The 19,464-nt window shown below is 42.0% G+C and overlaps 1 protein-coding gene across 1 annotated transcript in view; it reads left to right on the forward strand.

Annotated features, from left to right (window-relative positions):
* PGBD5 (piggyBac transposable element derived 5) overlaps nt 1-19,464 on the forward strand; it is a 72,230-nt gene that overhangs the window by 44,361 nt on the left and 8,405 nt on the right. Inside the window, 3 exon segments of the mRNA XM_039568691.1 lie at nt 5,550-5,730; nt 12,411-12,608; nt 18,511-18,616. Coding sequence (XP_039424625.1) covers nt 5,550-5,730; nt 12,411-12,608; nt 18,511-18,616 — 485 coding nt within the window.

A 19,464-nucleotide genomic window follows, 5' to 3' on the forward strand; every position in this document is an offset into this window, starting at 1 on the left:
CCCTTTGTGCTGGGTGTGGAGAGCAGAACAAAAATCTTTGCCCTAGAAAGTTTGGGATCTAAGTGCAAGAAGGAGGCTTAAGCTTCCCACAGCAAATCTCTTTAGTTCAGACACATTTTGGCTGCCCAGAGAACTGTGGAAGCAGGCTGAGTGCAGCAGTGTTTCTTGGCTAATGCACATGGCAGAGATCTGGGACTAACACACTACTAGGTACCTGTATACACCCTACTCCTGGTGAGCCTGCACAGGCCAGGCTGTCATCAGCCTTGTGGTTCCTCCTTAGAAATGAACTGGGTCCTCAATGTCAGTGTTTTGTCATCTCTTGGGTTTATCTTAAGATTTTATGCCCTTTTTATGGAAGTATTTTCCTCCTTGAGCTGCTATGTGTTATCCTCTCAACAGTTACAGCATTTCTGATAGTTTATACTGTTCTTGCCTTGCGTCACTTATATACCTTCTCACTTACACCTCCTCACTTACACACCTTCTCACAGCTCAACAATAATTTTCATAGAAAATCTGAGCCAATGTTGTGCAATTATGTGGCACCAGAGTGAAGCCTCAGTCATGGACCTGAGCTGGGCTACACAGAGGGAGCCTGGAAAAGCAGCATTAAGAAGCAGCAGGACCGATGCATTGATTAGCAATTGCCTTGTGGGGATTGCATCCTTTCTCGGAAAGGTTTTGAAGAGCAAAAGGAAAGAGGTCTGCTGAGATGGTGGTGATTTCCAACCAGTCAGAAGGGCAGCATGGAAAAGTGCAAATGTGGGCTTGTTTGACACTGGTTGTTGGATGCTTGGCTTCACAGGGCAAATGCGGGGAGGAGTCACTATACTGACATGGTATAGGAAGAGATCAACAGGGAAGCCTAAACCATGAAGGCCTGTCTCTGTTTTCCAGCCCCGTTTCCATTTGATGCTGCAAAGAAGAGGGAACTGGCAGAAGGCTGATGTGGTCAAAGCAAAGGATTAGACAAGTGATCCAAGGGGTGGAGCACTGTCTGGATGTCAAAATACATTTCAGCAAGGCCAAAGAAAAGAAGGATGATTGCAGTAATTGGGAGGAAAGCCAGGCAGTTCTTAGGTATTTGAAAGAATAGGAAATGATTTATGTGGAGCTGTTAGAGATAATGAGTCTGCCTGACCTAGATGTGGCTGCCTGGGAGAAGGTACAGAGCAAAATCTGCATTCGTTGGTCCATGAGTTGTTGGTCCGCCATGCAGGTAAGATGTTGTAGTACCCACAGTGACAAAGAAACAACAAGAAATCATGGAAAGAAAAGCAAAGAGCTTTAAGCCATATGACTTGCATTGTCAACTCTGCCAGCATCTTTTTGCCAGTCTCACAAAGATCTTTTTAGAAACTTAGAAGAACATGTGCAGGTAAAACAGACTTTTGTCAGTCCTCAGCACAGAGATGTTAGCTGCATCTGTGTGTGTTCATGCAGATTGAAATCATTCAAAAGAAAATGCAGAGGGAGAAAAGAAGGGGACCGAGTAAAGAACTTTGTAAGGAACACCAGGAACTACCTGGGAGCAGGTTGGGAAAACTGCATGTTCTTGCATACCCTTTAGAAAGCAGACTTTAGAGTAGCAGGAAGAAAATTAAGAGAGGCTCAAACAAATGAAAAGATCTGGTCTTGGTAAGAGCACCACCACTGGTGCCAACATCTGCTGCAAAAGAGCTGCCTGGGAAGAGATCATTAAAGAAGGAGGGAGTATGATGTGCAGCAGGTTTAGGGTGAAACTGGAGAGGAGAATCTCCCAACAGTGTTGGTAATGGCAACAGTTAGAGGTAGGGTTTAAGATGAGAGGGGATTGAGGCAGGATCTAGAAAGTAGTGCTAGGAATGTGCAGTTGTGGGTTGGCTGTAGAAAAAAATAAAGTTATTTTTTCAATAGCTATTGAGGATCGAAAAATTATGACTACTTTACTTTGTTCTCTTGCTTTTATAACTGTGTCATCTAAAAACATGGCTTCTGTTTTGTGGTTGTTTAGGATCTGCCCTTTGTGAAACATTTTTGCACAATATATCTTTCAAAATCTTCCTTCTGTTTATTACTACCTCTGCCCTTTTTTTTCTTCCAAATGTCATCTATTTCATTTGAGAATTGTACCCTGGGGTGCTTCAATTATGTATGAAGGTGGAATATTTGGGATGTGCTATTCACAAGTGCTTTCAATATGCCATCTGAGCTTTGAATATGAGCAGAATCACCAATATTTCTGTTTCTAGGGCACATTCTCTTAAATGTGCAGTCAAGGTGTAGCTTTTGTTCCTAAGCATTCCATTTTTTACTCAGTTTCTGTGAGACCTTATGAACTTTCCACAAGAAGGTAATGAAAACATACTGGATTCAAAGTATCTGGTGCAGTAGGGCAGCCACAGATAGAGAGATGGCAGAATTGAGTGTGTCACTGTTCTGAGAAACAACAGATATTCAACAAATAATTGAGGAATGAATACAGAAAGCACTGCATGTTAAATGTCTTCAGCCCATAGTCGCCTCCCAAGACAGCTGCTGTCACATCTACACAGGTTATCCCAATTAGTGCTGTAGATCAAATGTACCAGTAGCCATTAGAAAAGATACAGTGAAAGAGATCTCTGCAGATATTCAAGAAGCACTGGTTTGGCTGTCATGCACAGAAGCAGAGGATGTTTGCTGCCAGCATCTCCCATCTGTTATCCAGCAACAGTGGTTGAGCCTGTACTTCTGATGATATTTTGCTGGTGGTGCATATGGAAAGGGCACAAAACTCTAATGTCCCAGGACAAAACAGAAGGTCTAGTGAATGGTTTAACAAACATTTTGGGGGAGCAGTTTCTGACTGTGCCTGTGAAGGTCTAACAGCCAATCTGGCAATGTGTGCTGTTTCTGCAGATTCCTGACTCTTAAATACCACTTCTAATGCATTACAGAAAGGGAGGGAATGCTGTGGGCTTCAGTAGGGAGGATCTTAATGGGTTGAGGTAGAATGAAATAAGCTGGATGGGGAAAATAAAGGTCATATGGGATCCTAGGTATTTGCAAAAATATTTGAAGCTATGCGTTTGCCAGTTACCTGTACACAGCCACTTTATGCCTTCACAGCAGCCTTAATGCCTTCCAACATTGTGCTGCTGTCACCCGTCATCCCAATAGAGCTGGGCACGATAAAGCTTTGAATGATGCTTCTCCAAAACAAGAAACACTGTGCCAAGAACTAAGGCTGTTGTTGGATAGGCAAGGAAGTGCCCAAGGAGAGAAAAAAAAAGGGTTATATTTAACATTGGAGGAGGAAAGGTTCAGCAGTGGGTATGAACATTTGAGTAAAGGGCGCTGGGAAAGTGAACAGAGCAAGGGGGGTTGAGATTCAAAGCCAAGTGCACAGGGAATTCTGCTAACCAAACCTTTGAAGTGTGTAGCATCCTCATATGAAAGTAGTGCTACCTCAGTGGACAGGTGCCTGGTGGGCATGCTATTAAAAGTAGCTGCTTCCAGACACAAAGCAGCCCACAGTGAGGGACCAGCAGTGCCAGAGGACTGTCCCTTGGAGGGGCAGCACTCTACAAGGAACACGGAGTGAGCATGGAGCAGGAGAGATTCTAAGATTTACTGGATTCGGGGAGGTAAGGTGTAAGACACTTTTATAGACTTAGAGAGATTCCTGCTTTGTTTTCAGCTCATCTGCTAATCCAAGGTCAAAACTAATCTGTCTGCATCTTCTGTCTCCACTGCCCTGTCTGTAGATTTTGAGGATTTGATCTGTGGTCTCTGTGCTGACATACTAGTAACCTAATCTTAATTTTGTTGCCAATAATCATGAAATACCTTTGCTGTAAATTTGGAACAATCTGTTCTTTGAATGCATTCCACTGGCTCTCTGGAGCTCTGATTAATAACCTAAATGACTTATCATAATTAGCTAGTCCTCAGCCTTAGAATTGGAGAAGTTTGACAGCTTTCAAAAACAAGTGGAGCAGAATCAGGGAGTCTGCAAACATTGCTGCTTTTGTCCTCATCTGGAAGCTGTTTCTATCAATAAAAGGGGTTTTAATTTTTTTTTGTGATAAATGATGTATTTAAGACTTCCATTTAATATACACTCTACTTTTTGTAATTAGTGTGCATTTTTCCTTGCACCAACTTTGTTTTCAGCATGTCAGTTCCTTCAAAATTATGTCTAATTTCCCAGAAATTTCATGTGTAACACACACTGTTGAGGTCTCTTCATGATGAATGAATTGCTAGGGATTATTACACAGAATACCAGTGCTGGGGCATGCACCATCTAAAATAGGGAGAAGCTGTTTAATTGAATTTTGTCCTTCTCCAAGATCACTGAGTTACAAATTACTGGGAGCACTACTGCAAACATGAGCATTTTTGTTCTCTGAGGATTGCTATGAATTTTCATTTGTAACAGTGTCCGTTGGTAAGAGAAATAAGCTATATAGAAAAGTAATACTGTATGTTTTGCATGGTTGAACTCCCAAACAAATTTAACGAAGTTGTTGTGGATACATCACTCCAAAAAACCAAGGTAAAATTACATCTTCATGCCCCTGAATACTGAACAAGTTTCAGCTTTTTCTTTGACAGGAAATATTTTCTGTAATTCATAAAAGTTTTGAGTATTTCAGAGCCAAAGTCACAAAGGCAGGCCAGGGCAAGTTTTTCTGAAAATTTGCATTTGTTTGTGTATTAAATCTTTGCAAGTTCCATGGTGTTACAGTAGTGTTTGAGTAACTGAGTACAGTGTTTGCTTCTTCCCATTTCTCTTTCCAGCAGGTTATTTCTGCTAGCTCTTAGAACAAGATGAGGGGTTGGATGCTTAGTTGGCTTATTAAGTGTTGAACTTGGGTGAAAGTTGTGCTTGTAAAATACTGTCAGTGAAATAAAATAGAAGGCTTGTGTACAAACTAAGGGTTACACGTTTTCTTCCTCTACATGGTTCAAGCTGTTTTGGTGGGTTGTATCCAAATCAGCATCTACATAAAGGATGTAAGTGTTAGCACTGTGCCTGGAGAGTTTGATGAGGGTGTTCTGGCTGGTTGGGAGTGCATTTTGCTCATTTATGGAGGTGCACACACACTTGTGTCACAGCCCGATGGTTACTGCCAACCTGAATCTGAATATTAATGCAGAGAAGGCTAATGGGCCATTTCCTTCTGGTCATCTTACACTGGCCTTTCTTGAAACTGAAGTTCCCATGCTCTCCTTTTGCTGGCAGCAGTGAAGCCTATGCAGATTCAGTACAACATGTAATCCCAGTTATGGCTGGAGTCTTTTCCTGCCAAACAAACAATGTTCAAACTGCACAACAATGACAGGAGCCTCAGAAGTGAGGTGAAGGATGCTGTATTTACTGGTAGCTGTGCCAGCTAACCTGAGTTGGTTTAAAAGCAACAGCCCCTTGAAAGGACCTTTAATTAGCATTTTATAACAAGTATCTGCTGCTTTCTCAGCTTGTCTCAAGTTGAGCTGTGCAGGTATGTCGGGAACTGCATCTGCTCGCTCTGGGTTCTTTATAACCTTCTGACTTTTCTTACCATTTCTCATTTAAGATTTATGTCCATCTCAAAGAAGGGAGTGGTGCTGATGGGCTGGATGCTTTGAAGAACAAACCACAGCTTCACAGTATGGTGGCCAAAAGCCTTTGTCAGAACGCCTCTGGGAAGAACTACATCATCTTCACAGGCCCAAGCATTACCAGCCTGAATCTCTTTGAAGAATTTGAGAAGCAAGGTGTGTATCTGGTGACTCACTGGGTTTTAATGGTGACAGACCTAGGGGCCTCCTGCCACTGAATTAAAAAAAACTTCCAAAAGTCTTCACTGATACTTCAATTCCTTGTATAGATCAATTGTTTATCTCTAAGAAAACTTCTCATTCATGAGAAGGTACTATGCAGAAGATGTTCTAAGTTGCTGTTTCTATCTTCCTTTTTAAAGATTCAAAATGAGGGTGCAAAAACAATTTAAATACGGTTATTTAAAGAGCTTCCTTTTGTTCTTTGACTTAGAAGTGTGAGGTCAAATCTCCTATGTGACCTGGGGGACATTTCAAGGAATTTCCTGTCTGCCTGTGATTTTTCTGTTCCTCTTGTGAAAGATGAAGGATGGGATGAATCCTCAGAGATGCGCCTTAGAAGTCTTTTTTTGGTTTAATATCTGTTAAAGATGTGTTTTCTCTAGAGGACATTTTATGCCTTTGCAAAAGCTCTAGGGAAGTTTGCTTTGTTGTGTTTTCGGGGGTTTTTTGCTTTTATCAACATACCACTCTCCATTAGCAAAAACCCACTTCCAGCAGAATGTCCATTGATACAGCTCTCCCAAGCAAGTCTCTTGCTAGTGCAAAGAGCAATCCCAGGTCATCCTTTCTGTCAAATGCCCCCTCACCTTGAGCGTGGTAGAGCCACATGTTGCTTTGCTTTCAGCCATGCTGAGGACTCGTAACTCCCCCTCAATTACAGGATCCTGCACTCTTGCCAGTCAGTTCTAAATAATTTCATGTAACTCTGGTCTCGTTCTTCAGTCAGCACAGCCCTTCAGAGTGATGTGGTGCATAGAATAGATCCTTCCCAGCAGTGAGCATGGAGGCTGCCATTACGCGTCACAGCTACAAGGCCATTTGCTGACACACCACTGCTGTCCTAGTCGGGGTCTTTTTTGTCATTGCAGAAAATTAACCCACGTAAACCATTATATTAATGAAACACTGCCCAAAGCAGAAGGAAAGTGTGGGAATTGAGACAATATGTTGATTCTCATTTAAAATGAGAATGTCAGTGAGCTGCACCACTGCTGTAGTTTAGCACTACAGATGGTGCTGGCACTGAGAGCTGCATCTGTTGAGCTCCATGCAGGACTTGTCTCCTACATTAATTTAGGCAAGCTGGAAGCTCACTGGCTACAGTGGAATAGCTGCATATTCTCATAAAAGAGCCATGGTTTCCCAAATGCTGTGAACAGCCAAATGGGTAAGGAGTCAGGTGTATTTATAGTGCACTGGAGTTTTTCCTCTGAGCAGAGACTGATCTTTGCTAGATGGCTTTTCACAGCTGATTATAAGCATTAAATTTGTAAGACTACCAAACCAATGATGCAAAATGTGAGTTTAAAAGAATGTAGAGGATAACACATGTGCTCTTAGTACCTGAGGTGAAATGTTAAGGTTTAAATGTAAAGACTGACAACTTGACTGAGTTCATCCTTTATGCTTAGCTAGAGAAGGATAAAGATGATCTGGCATGATCCATTTGGTTAGTAACCCTGGTTGAAAAAGATACATGGCTACTAAACCAGTTGAGTGTTTATACTTGCAGATAATTCAAATTGTTCACAGGGTTGAATTATTCATAGGCTTTACCCTGCACAGATCATTCAAATTAATGGTTTCTAGCAGGTAAGAAATTCAGTAATGTCTTTTTAAAACATGTAATTTTGACTTACTGTCTGATCAAATATGCTAATGCAATACTGAGATTTCAGTTTGGTTCATGATTTGTTATGTAGCTTCTTGAGATTTTATAATCTCTGACGGTTGCCTCCAAAATTAAATTTCATATCTGGTACATACTATCACCTTGCTAGGGGTGAAGCTATGAGGTAGGTGGGGGGTGGACACTAAGAGAGCAGGTTTATTGACTTTGCAAAACAGCATGGCGCTCCTACATAAAGAAGATCATGGGGAGAAAAGTGTTTCGGTTTAATAAGACAATGGGATTGTCTGCATTTGCCATGAGCTACTAGGGGCTAGCTCAGGTTTTGCAGGGAGAGGTTGAGCTGAATGGACTGTGAGACATGGAGAGGTGAGATGTCAAGCTGTGGTGAAGTCAGTAAGAGCCTTGGAGGAGATAGTGTTTATTGACTGCTGCAAAGCAGATAGTGTACTGCCAGCACCTGCTGGGATCCTACTGCATTAGCAGTACATTTGGAGAGAGGCAAGCAAAGAAACCTGGACTTGACAGAGAGATCTCTTCTGATGTACCACAGAGTCTCCTTCAGCAATGAAGTCAATGTTGGGATTTTTTGATGTGTGGCTTAGCCCGCTAAACCTGAACAGACCTATACCATGGCCACAAAGTGTCATGAGAGCCTGTTCAAAAGCATCTATGCTCAGGTGCTCATAGCAGTTTAAGACCCATTCTTAAACTGATAAATTTACCTTTTTATGTTCAAGAAAATTTAATTTGTGGGCTAGAGCAGGACCAGCAGTAGAAAGATCCCATTGAGAGCTGAAAACAAAAAGAAATTGGTATTGATCTTAACTGCTTTATTTTGTTTGGGGGTTTCATGACTATCAACAGAGAAATACGGAAAGATTTCAATAAGTTCATGCTTGGAAGCCATAAACTTACTGGGAACAAAAAAGTTTAAAGGGAACTAAAGGGAATTCTGGAAAATCTGGAAAGTCACCCACTAAAACTCTATCAGTTCCTTTCAAAATTCTTGATGAAGAGGACCTGGGGTCTTGGTAGCCAGTGTACTGAACCTGAGTCAGCAGCATGCCAAGCTGGTTAACACTGTCCTGGGCTGTGTCAACAGGAGTGTAGCCTGTAGATCAAGGGAGGTGATTACAGCCTCCTACAATTTTAGACAACAGGCCCTCAGTACAAGAATACTCTGTATACAAATATAGTCTGCCATGGGGAGGGAACTGTTCTTGTTCAGGTTGAGAAGAGGCTATGGGGGCATGCAACAGCAGCCTTACTCTACCCTGTCATGAGAATGGAGCTGGCTCTTTACAGTGGTGCATTGTGGAAGGACAAAAACCAACAGATGTAGGCTGAAACAAAAGATGTTCAGACTAGATGCAGGATTTTTCCTGAGGGCAGTGAAGGAGGATGCCCAGACAGGTGGTGCAGTCTCTGTCCTTGGAAGTTTTCAAGCCCAGATGGCCTAAAGCCCTGAGCAGCACTGTCTGGCCTCAGAGCTGACCCTGCTCTGACAGGGGATGGGACTAGAGACCTCCTGAGTTGTTTTTCAGCCTGAACTAGGCTTTAATCAATAGAATCCTGTGATCCTATAAAAAATTTTGTGGAATCTTAACTATCATTCACTTTTCTTCACCCTAGCCCACACATGCATTATTGTTAAAAACACAATGCTCTTTATTGGGAGCCTGTGGTGTAGCACCTTCACTGTACCACCGCAGACAATGATGTGCCTTGTAATACAAAGGGATGTCGGTGAACATAATTCTAAGGCTTATATGAGGATACCAAGAACTGAGAAAACTTCAGAAAATAAGATAGAACACTTTGATCTTTTTCAAAATCAAAACCCTGAATAGATCTCTTTTTTATTTTTCAGAGGACATATAAAGAATTTCTTTCTCTGGCCTCTGAATAGAACTGGAAACCTGCACTGAAATGCCCCAGATTCTCTGTTCTGTGAGCAGACAGCTATCACTGCTATTTGCTGTGACATTCATTCATAGTGCACATCCCTTTTTCCCTCTCTAAGCATTAGTATTGTCCTTTATAGAGGACAAAACCTCCTAAAGCCCTGTGTTCCATGCTTGCCTTAAACATGATCCCTGAAAGTCCCTTCTGCATGTTGTGAACCAGCAGGAGCAGCTGGCTCTGCTCTGCAGAGGGGCTGGTGTTGGCAAAGCTGCAAGAGATGCCAGCCTGGTTGACCATGGCATTCCCACAAGGTTTGCAGGATCCTGCAATTCCAGCACAATGACCAAAGCAAGCTCACTTCTCCCCACAACAGCCGCCTTGCCCCCTCCCCCGCCCCGTTTCCTGGCTCTGACTTGACCCAGTGTTTCATGCAGAATACGTGATTGCAGAATGTGTATTTTTGCCTGAATTAGCTCGAGCCTGATGGCCTTTGCAAACTGTGGTAGCGAAGATGTGGTGAAACAGGCTTCAGCACAAGCTGTCTGGAGGCTGGAGACTCTGGGAATGAGTTTTGGGTGACTACACTACATTTCCTCTTCTTTGCTAAACTACCTTAGGTGTATTCGTTTATATTGCACCTACAGTTTAAGAAGACCAGTGAACAAGCTGTTTCCACTGACTCCTGTGTGTGTATCAAACACCTGTTGTGATTCTGATTTAATTACACACAAAAACTTCATTGAGCCAGATGGGTGTAATTTTTATTGCTTCTATTGCTATAGTAACTGGGTGGTTTTAAAAACCTCTACAGTAGATTAAGGGTGTCATCCATGATGAGAGATGCTAGTAAATCTGCAGAAGTGCTGCACTTTTCTAGGCTGTACAGCAGGAAGGCAACATGTTGTGTTCCTTAGAGAGAAAATGGTTCCCATTATTCTGCATGAGGAGTGGAACATCTGCTGGAAGCTTTCTGCAGGCTTATTGCTACAATAAAAGGAAAGGCTACAACTAATTATTATGGGATCTCAGAGATGGCTGTTGCTGTTTTGAAGCTCTAGCACAACAATGTAGTTATTAGCTTGGTTTTATTCCATTGCAGCCTCCTGGAAAATGTATCACATTTCAATGAATAATAAACTCTGGGTGGCTAAGAAAAATCTTCACAGGTTTGCTTGTTATCAAAGCAGGAAGATCTTAATATTCGCTAGAAGAAAGCTTTATGAAAGCTTGCTATGTTAATGGCAAAGTTTTCAGCTACATGACCTACACAGTTTGGGTACCTCTTAGCAACAGAAGAAATTTTTAAAAAGAAAAAATAAAAAATCAGCTTTCCACTGGAGGTGCAGTTCCCTCTATAGTGATTGTAAGCCTGTTACCATCAGGCTTTTCTCATTGTCTTTTGTGGAAGGAACTTATGGATTTCCAGGGACTGATTAATTCATTAGAAATAACCAGTGGAGTACAGGTTTCCCCCTTGAGAATGAAGTTTTCCCATTACTGTGTTGGTTGACCCTTCTTCTCCCATCAGTGGCTGAAATTTCTGATGGAAGAGGCATAGCTCCTTGTAGATCTGCCCACAGCAACTGGACCAATGCATGAGTATATGAAATTAATTTATTAGTATTCCTGTAGTGTCTGTGAGCTGTTGAGGGGATGCTCAGCATGCCAGTCACTATATGAACCAAGGACAAAGGCTGCACCTGCACTCAAGAGCTTAGGTGCTTCCAGAAAGACAGAGACAGAAGAGCCACTTAAACGGAAACCCAAGAACAGAGGTAACATGTTTATGGAAACCCAAGAACAGAGGTAACATGTTTAGGGGAGGCCAGACACTGCATTCTGACTTTGCATTTTCACTGTAAGGATATCATGCAAAATTCAGCACGATGAAAAATTTGATCAAGCAGACTTAGCTGACAGATGAGCTTTAAACCCCCACAAGATGTGCACAGATGTCAGCTGCTTCCATGCCCACTGGTTTTTTCCACTCAGATGGGTTAACACAAAACTAAGGGAGACCATGGAATTTTCCATCCAAGATTTCTTTGAGTCACAGAAAAATTGGATTGAGAAGATCTGCTTCTCTTGGACTAACAGAAACAGGCTGCTGCTATTTCACAGCCTCATGAAAAATTCAAGCATTGTTATTAGTGTTGTTTCCAAACCTTGTTTGTGCCCACCTGGCTGTATTGAGATGTGTTTTGTGGTGTTAGATTTTATTCATTGCCTCTTTCACATATGAAAAGGCCAAGAGGCTCTGAGCAGCAGACTGTCTCCTGCAGAGCCTCTGGTGTCTGTGCAGGACAAGATCAGTGCTCGCTCAGGTAGGGCACTGTGTGGTTTTTCTCCTTGCCCTAAAATCAGTTTTCAGTGAACTTGTATTTCTATCTTCTCCATCCTTCTGGCATACGCATTTTTTAAATCAACCAGTGGTTTCAGTGGTTTTTAGTTGCTTAAGCAGCATTTCCTTAGCAGATGATGCATGTGCAAGGAATATTGAGCTAAAAATGAAGAATGTGGCAGCACAGTGAAACAGTAGATTAAACTAATGTGTCTAAAAGCATCATAGGAGTCATGTAGGAGAATTTATTTTGGTTAACATCAGAGATGCTATAGCTTTCCCTACGTCCCTATTCCCTCCACAATTTATTCTTTTAGTTAAACATCAAAGACTCTCTTGGATCATAAATTCTGATTTGTCCCATAATGCATATCACCACTGGGAGGTTTTTGAGACCAATTTTAAACATGTTGTAATGTTAAACACAGATCGTAGGTGTTATAGCTTGGAAAATACCCAGGATTATTTTTCCTGTTGTTTCATCATGATGGTGCAGGAGGCGTCAGTATATTTCAACAAGAGAGCAGACTTTCTGCACTTGTCTGTTTCCAGAGACATTCATGTAGGACACAAATCTTTGGTATTACAAAATAAAACCGGTTGGCTGCCATATCTGTTGGACTAGAAGGTTGTAGGGCAAGTTCTTTCAGAGGTCATTCAGGCTTGCTCTGCTGGTTTTGCTGTCTGGGTCCATGCAATGGCTTGCTGATAGGGGATGTGTTTGTTCACTTGCAGAGATTTACTGCTGTGGGTTGCTGAGCACCAGGAAGAGTGACTGCACAGGCCTACCTCCATCCATGCTGAACAATTCTGAAACTCCACAGTCCAGAGGACAGTACAGAATAAGAATGAAGGGAAACATGTCATTGATCTGCTGGTACAATAAAGGGCACTTTCGTTTTCTGACCAACGCCTATTCTCCAGTTCAACAAGGTAAGCAATATTCCTAGTTCTCATCTCCAAAGTGCACATGCTTTATATCACAAGCCAAAATGAGTCACTGAGATTGATATTAAGCCTGAACAAAGAGCATGATTGTAACTGATCATACATACTAGATAAACAGTAGCTGTAGTGATTACTTCCCTTTTGTGTCTTTGTACAGCTATTCTTTTTTCCCATACAAAGGTTAAAAGCCTACTGCTAATGCAGCCTCCTTGCCTGAGCTGGTGGAGGCACTATCCTTTCAGGTATAAAGATTATATCTTTGCTGATGGTCAGAGAAGGGAAGATAATTATTGCAGAAGACAATATTAGCCCCATTTGCAAAGCATCTTGTAGGATTGCGGCTACAGAAAAATTAATAATAATGTACTTTGAACTCCAAGCAGATCCTACAATTAATTTTTCTTAGCTAGTAAAAACTTAGTCACAAACAAGTATCTTTTTGCCAGAAGTAAATATGATTAAGGTTTCCTGTTGTATGTTAAATTGATTTTTACCAGTCGATGAGAAGAAAGCAAAACAGATAATCTGGATAGTTCAAATAATTACAGAGAGCTTCTTGTTACTGAAATATTTTCTTTTTTGAAGGTATCCAGGTGGTTTGAAGAACCTTTGGAAACTTCTATAAAATGCAATATGACTAACTAACTTCTTGAAATTAGTTTTTTTGTGAGAATGTTTTTTTTCAGTTTCTTACAATTTTTATTATTCAGATTTATGTATAACTGCCAGAGAAAAATGAAAATAAAAGAAACATTTAAATATAATGCCATCAATTCAAAGGCAACTTCTACACTCATTTTCTGAATCCCAAGCTACTCTCACATGTGTGTGCGGATTACAGAAGCAAATTTAAGGCTTAGAATTACTGTATGGTAAACTGAGAAAGCTGACTTAGTGTGTTCAGTGCCTTGCCAGAAGGCTCATTGCCTTAGCAAAGCATGGCTGATCCTGAGGAATTGTGCTGGGCATCCCAGCAGAGTGAGGACTTGGTGATTCAGATGGATTGATGTCTGAGCACAAATGCTGAAAATACGTATGTGAAGGAAGTATGACACTTTGGAGACCCTGCTGAAGCCAGTCTCTGGAGCAGTGTAGTTCCCCATGAGGGGCTTTCACCATCAGGATTTGTGCTATTTTCCTTGTGGTTGTTGGTGGATTTAGATTATTTGGCAGCACTAACTGGACAAGAGTTATCACTACAAACTACTACTTGTTTCCTTTAGACTAGCATAGAGAATATGGTTATAATTCATAAATATTAGAAAACTACTCTGTTTGTAAACATCAGTGTTAACTGCCCTGTTAAAAAGGGGAGCAAAAGCAGACTGTGCTGGCAGCCTCCTTTAAAAGCAGCACATGGAGTTGTGAGCTGTTGTGCTTGTGATTGACCTTGGGTCTGTTTTGGCATAGATGGGATTGTGGATGGTGTGTGTGAAGTAGTTTAACGTCCACTGATTATGACTTCTGTGTGTGATGGACAAGACTTTCCCAGCTCGTTGCTCACCAAATGCTGGCTGGGACAGTTGACATAGTTCACTGTGAATCACAGCAGAAAACAGAGACTGGCTTCCTAAAGAGTGATGCTGGGCAAAGAATCTCTAGCAGGGACCTGGGAACAGATGGAAGCTTGGTGGGAAGGCAAGAGACCAGATTGCTTGCCTCTGATTTGGCACTTGTAAAGTCAGTGCAGCAAAGATAGTTCAAACCAACTTGAGAGAAGCTGGACCACCAGTCTCCTCTAAGGCATGTAAATATAGAGGAGGAAGAGGAGAAACCTCAAGAAATGTTCCTTGAGGCAGGCCTGGAGCACAGATCTGCTGAGCACATGTTAGATGGGAGAGGAGGTAGGGACAAAGGGAGTTAAAACCCACGCGGGGTAGTTGAACAGAGACTGCTGCCAGTGGGATTGTCTGGTGATGCACAGTGTGTGTTTGCACTTGGCTGAGTGTAAATGTGTACAGGCTGGAGGAGGCCACGAAGAGAAAACAGTAAAAACATAAGGTAAGAGATGGTCAGAAGAACACTTAGGATGAGAAAAGAGGTGGACATAGCTAATCATTAGCTATTTATTGCAATTTAAAGGAAAGTCAAGAAGGGAAATCTTGCCTGTACTTGGAGTGCAAATCCCAGGCCAGAGGCACCAGGAGGGCAATACACTTGTCAGAGCAGATCTGTGAATACTGTTCTTAGATGTAGCAGGTTATTCATTATGGATGTTTTAAACCAGCATGTCATAATGCATCATGTCAGATATTCAAGGATGGGTCTCATTTCTTTAGTCTTGTAAAAGTGTCCTGCTTACTTATCTATCAAGTATGTAGTTTCTGCCTGGAACAAAATCCAGTTGGATTTTTAATTGCCCTTAAGCTTTAATTTTTCCTTGTGCTTGTATTACAGAGGAACTGAGAATTCAAAAGAGATTGGGACACCCATAGAATAAAAAGTTACCTTATTCTAAAGCAGGTCATCTATGTGCTGGCCCAAATCTCCCCATCTGTGGGACAAGGCTGCATTTTGTTTTTTTCACTCTAGATCTGATGCCCACTTCCCCAGCATCTCCATTATTGTGTTCCAGAAATAACCGCAGTCTTTACTACCTTTCATATGTAGCAGGATGGAGCAGGCAGCAACCTCACTTGCTGCACAGTAGGAAGACCAGAATAACATCTTCAGCAAAAAACTATTGAACCCAAGATCTTTTTAAGAAGTAGCTTCTTTCTGAGAAGAACTTTCACAGGTGCTCTTCACTAGCTCTACGTAGAAGCTAAACAGTCAATAACTAAGAGTAGAAAACAAACCTTGGGCCACATATGCAAGGAATAAAGAGCTGCAAATGGCATGTTAGCATCTCATAAGTGACTTGTGAGAAGGTGGAAGGTGTTGTGGAACCATCATAATTGTATGAAGCAGTTGTAAGAGTCCCTGTGTGGTTCTTACTCCAGGAGAAGCTGCAGTGATGGGTGACGGGTGACAGTCTAGTTTCCTGAAAAAGCTTGTGAGATTGGCCCAAAATTGGAAAGTCGGGGGAAAGAAGCATAATGTTAAAAAGCATATTTCAGGATGGGTAAGCTTAGGGTTTCAACTTACCATTTCCATGTGTCCTTTTTGAGACTACAGCGAGGAGGTTGTGTCCAAGTATGGTGAGATTGGGGATGGGGCCAGAGGACCCCGATGGTAAGACCTCAATCATCAGACCTTGCACAATGCTGAATATTGGCAATTCTGACAAAGAACTGTAAGAAATCAAAGTCCTGATAAAAAGCCATATAGCACTTGGATCATGCAATGCCCCTTCTTTTATATTGTTATGAAATCTCAGGGTTTGCCAAGATGGATGCAAGTGCTTGTATTAATGAGACTCCCATTTTTAAAAAAGCATGATTCTTGATAGGTTTAGAATAAGTGTTTTGAGGAAACAAACATGTAAACCTTTGTCTTTTGGCTTGTTTCATTTGAGGTAGTATTTCCCAAGCTTTGCTCGATGAGCATACAGCTTAAAAATTTAAATTGAAAAGGAAAAAGGTTTAAAAGAACCCCAAACCCAAAAGCTGATGCCTTTCTATGGTGACAGGATGGAGGCTAACAGTCAGCACGCTTTCCAACATGGAAGCAAAGGCAAGCTGTGGCTGCAGTGCAGGTGGTGTGTTCCCTGGAGTGCTGCCAGGGATGGGAACACAGCAGTGCTGGGGGAGGACCAGGAGGGGAAGTGGCTCATCGGATGTACTGATGAGTCAGCTGGCTCGGGACCACATGCCACAGAGACCTGCAGCTAGGAATGACCCAGCTCTGGCAGTTGTCTTTCCGGGGAAGGTGGGTTATGGCTACAAAACAAGCTTGGAAAGGCTAAAAATAATATGCCTATAAAGCTATTTATATTCTCAAAACAGGGGAATGTTATGGGGAATATAATAGAAAGTGATAGGGAGTATATGGTTCTGCCACCTCAATGCATTCTTTTAAAGATTATGAATACAAAGCAAATTGCAAAGGACATACAAATCCTCCAAAGGAAGAGAAGGGGAAGAAAGAGAAGAGAGGAAGAGGAGAAAGGGGATTTTTTTTTTGTATAACACTTGTACCAGGAACATAGCCCTTCCCTGGCCTGCCCTGATGAGATGGCAAGTGATTTTGCAGCACTAATGCAGCAGGCTGGTGGTGTATCAGTCCTTTTTACCTCATGCTGGCCAGATATTTGTAGGACTCATTAAAAGAATCAAAATCACACTATAATAATTACATGAATGTAATGAAGAATTTATTTGTTCAATTGGTTCCCCGCCCCCCCCCTCCTTGGGCTACATTTACACCAAGCTTGAGGAGGCAGAGATGAAAGGAGAGTGTATTGGACAATTCAGAGGTGATATAATTTTGGATTCTGGAAAAATCAGACTTTAAACACCCCAAATAAATTTCTGCATGGCTCAGCTGTAACATGACATTTAGTATGTGTTGCATACTTGCTTCAAAATAGAGCCTGCCAGCTAGGACAGCACAGGGGGCTTGACAGAGATAATGGATGGAATGAGACTTCCAGCTGGAGGAATGAAATGGTGAAGTCTGTAATCAAAACGTGAGTAGCATTTTAGGGCTGATTGTAAAAGAGTTGGCAGAAGGAAGGCGAAGAAAGTTCTCTTGAAAGCTTGAGAAATGAGAAAGCCCAGAATTGTACTGAGAAAGGATGCAAACAAGCCTGTGCTTCTCTAGACGTGGAGAAAATAGTGCTGTACCAGAGAGAAGGGCACTACACTAGTCAGGGTGCCACAGCCATGGAGTAAGTGGTGGTCCATACCCTGGAGAGCCGGCGATTGAAATGAAACCTGTGGGGGTAAAAGGTCGAAAGTTAGGGAACAGACTCCTATGCTATAAGTTTGTTTTACTCACCCTTCCTTCCTACATGGAGCTTTCCCCAGGAAGGGGGAAGAAGGATAGGAGCAATAAATGAGAAAAGAGCTAGGGGAGTTTCTTAGGAGATCATTTGACTTACAAATACTGCTGTAGTGTTGGATAAAGCCAGGTCAAAGATAGACCACATGAGGGAATGGGGCCTGGTTTTGGAGTTACCTGCTCTAGCACCACATCTTTGTCTGTGCAAAGAGTGGTTGGTAGGTGGCTGCAGCATGATGCCTGTTGCCTTACCACAGATTTCTGCAGTAGGCAGGGTGGCCATCCCCCATGATGAGCTGAGTTACCAAGCCAGATGACCAAGCAGGACAGGAAGCAGCACTTGCAGGCAGAGAAATGTATACTAAGCTCCAGTGAGCAACCTAAGAGTACTTCTGAGCTCTGGCTCCCCACAGCAGGAACCAGGCTGCTTTTCATTTCAAAGAGACCGCAGTCACCAACCAGCATCATTTCTGTCTTCACTGAGTTCAGACATTTGGCTCCTCCTTACTGTATTTTCTTCTCAGTGTCAGTCAGCCTCCAGTGAAGAGAAGGTAATATTGCTCTTGGCCTCCATGGGTGGAGATAAGCAAAGGATTTAATGTCAAGGGACTAATTTGGAACCTCCAGAATTCAAAGCATATAACAGCAAGTCACTGCTCTAGAGGTGACCACAACTTCTTGTGATCCAAAAGAGGAGAGACTAATACTGTCTGTAGGCGGCTACTGTGGGACTACAGCAATGTGTGCTTTTTTTTGAATGTATGGCAAAGATGTCTTTTCATTTTCAACTGAAAAATTATCCCTCTTCTTCCCCTTCCACTTGTTCAATGTACTACCTGTGGGAAAAGAAATCAAATTAGCATCTCTGTTACAGAGAAGTTTCCAGCTTTAGGGGAAACATTGTCAATAATGTTTATTTCATAAGCCATATATAGAAAACATGTTTTTCAATTGCTAGACTTATGATGTCAATTTAAAACTGTTGTGTTTCTAATTGATGCAGGAGTTATAATTAAGAGAAAAAGCGGAGAAATTCCATGCCCACTGGCAGTTGAAGCCTTTGCTGCTCACCTTAGCTATATCTGCAAATATGATGATAAATACAGCAAGTAAGTAAGAAGATGTGCATGTGTGTGTGTACTTCTTTCACACCTTCTCTGTTGCTGCAATGTTTGAGTTCTTCATGTTGAGCTCCATCTGAGGGCCCAATGCTGCTTTCACTGAGTCTCTGTCAAAACTTCTGTTTAAGTCAAAGATCAGATGCTGGCTCTGCACAAAGCAGGAACTGCATTGCTGGTATTGGTTTGGCTCTATCTACCCATCCAGCAGTCAAAAAAAAAGAAATGTTGAGACACAGGTCCTTTGCATCTCATAAATTACTTTTAAGAAGTGATGGGAGGATGAGCCAGCAGACTGATAGAGAATTCAACAAGGGTCTACCATCCCCACAAGTCTCTCAGGCTGGCTCAGCTCTTCACCTGTAGCAGTAGATGGTGTTTAGTTGATAATCCATCCTGGTGATATTTGCATCACCTGGAGCCAGAAGAAAGAAGACTTTCAGTTGTGCATGTAAAGCTGATCTACATGATCTGAGAGAGCAGAATGCAGAACTTCTAGCTCCTGAATTCCAGTTGGTGTCCTCCGTGTTAGCTCTTAATGTAGCAGGGAGGAACAGAAGTGAGTAAGAATAGCAGCGGTGAAGCTTGGCTATGGGAATAGCAATGAGGTGCAGAAGATTTCAAGAACTAAAAATTGAGAAGAGAGAAAAAGCAGCACAGGTTTTTCAAGCCGATTCTGGGCAAGGCTGCAAGAATTCAGTAGAACATACGAAAGAGGAGGAGGTGGTCGCTGGAGAACGATATTGGGATCTGATCAGAGGAAATCAATGCAGAAAAGAGCTGAGGTAGTAGTTTTAAATGGTTGCTAAAAAAATGAAAGTAGGAAAATGGGAAATCTT

This window comes from Corvus cornix, chromosome 3 (assembly GCF_000738735.6).
Source record: "Corvus cornix cornix isolate S_Up_H32 chromosome 3, ASM73873v5, whole genome shotgun sequence".
NCBI classification, from domain to species: domain Eukaryota; kingdom Metazoa; phylum Chordata; class Aves; order Passeriformes; family Corvidae; genus Corvus; species Corvus cornix.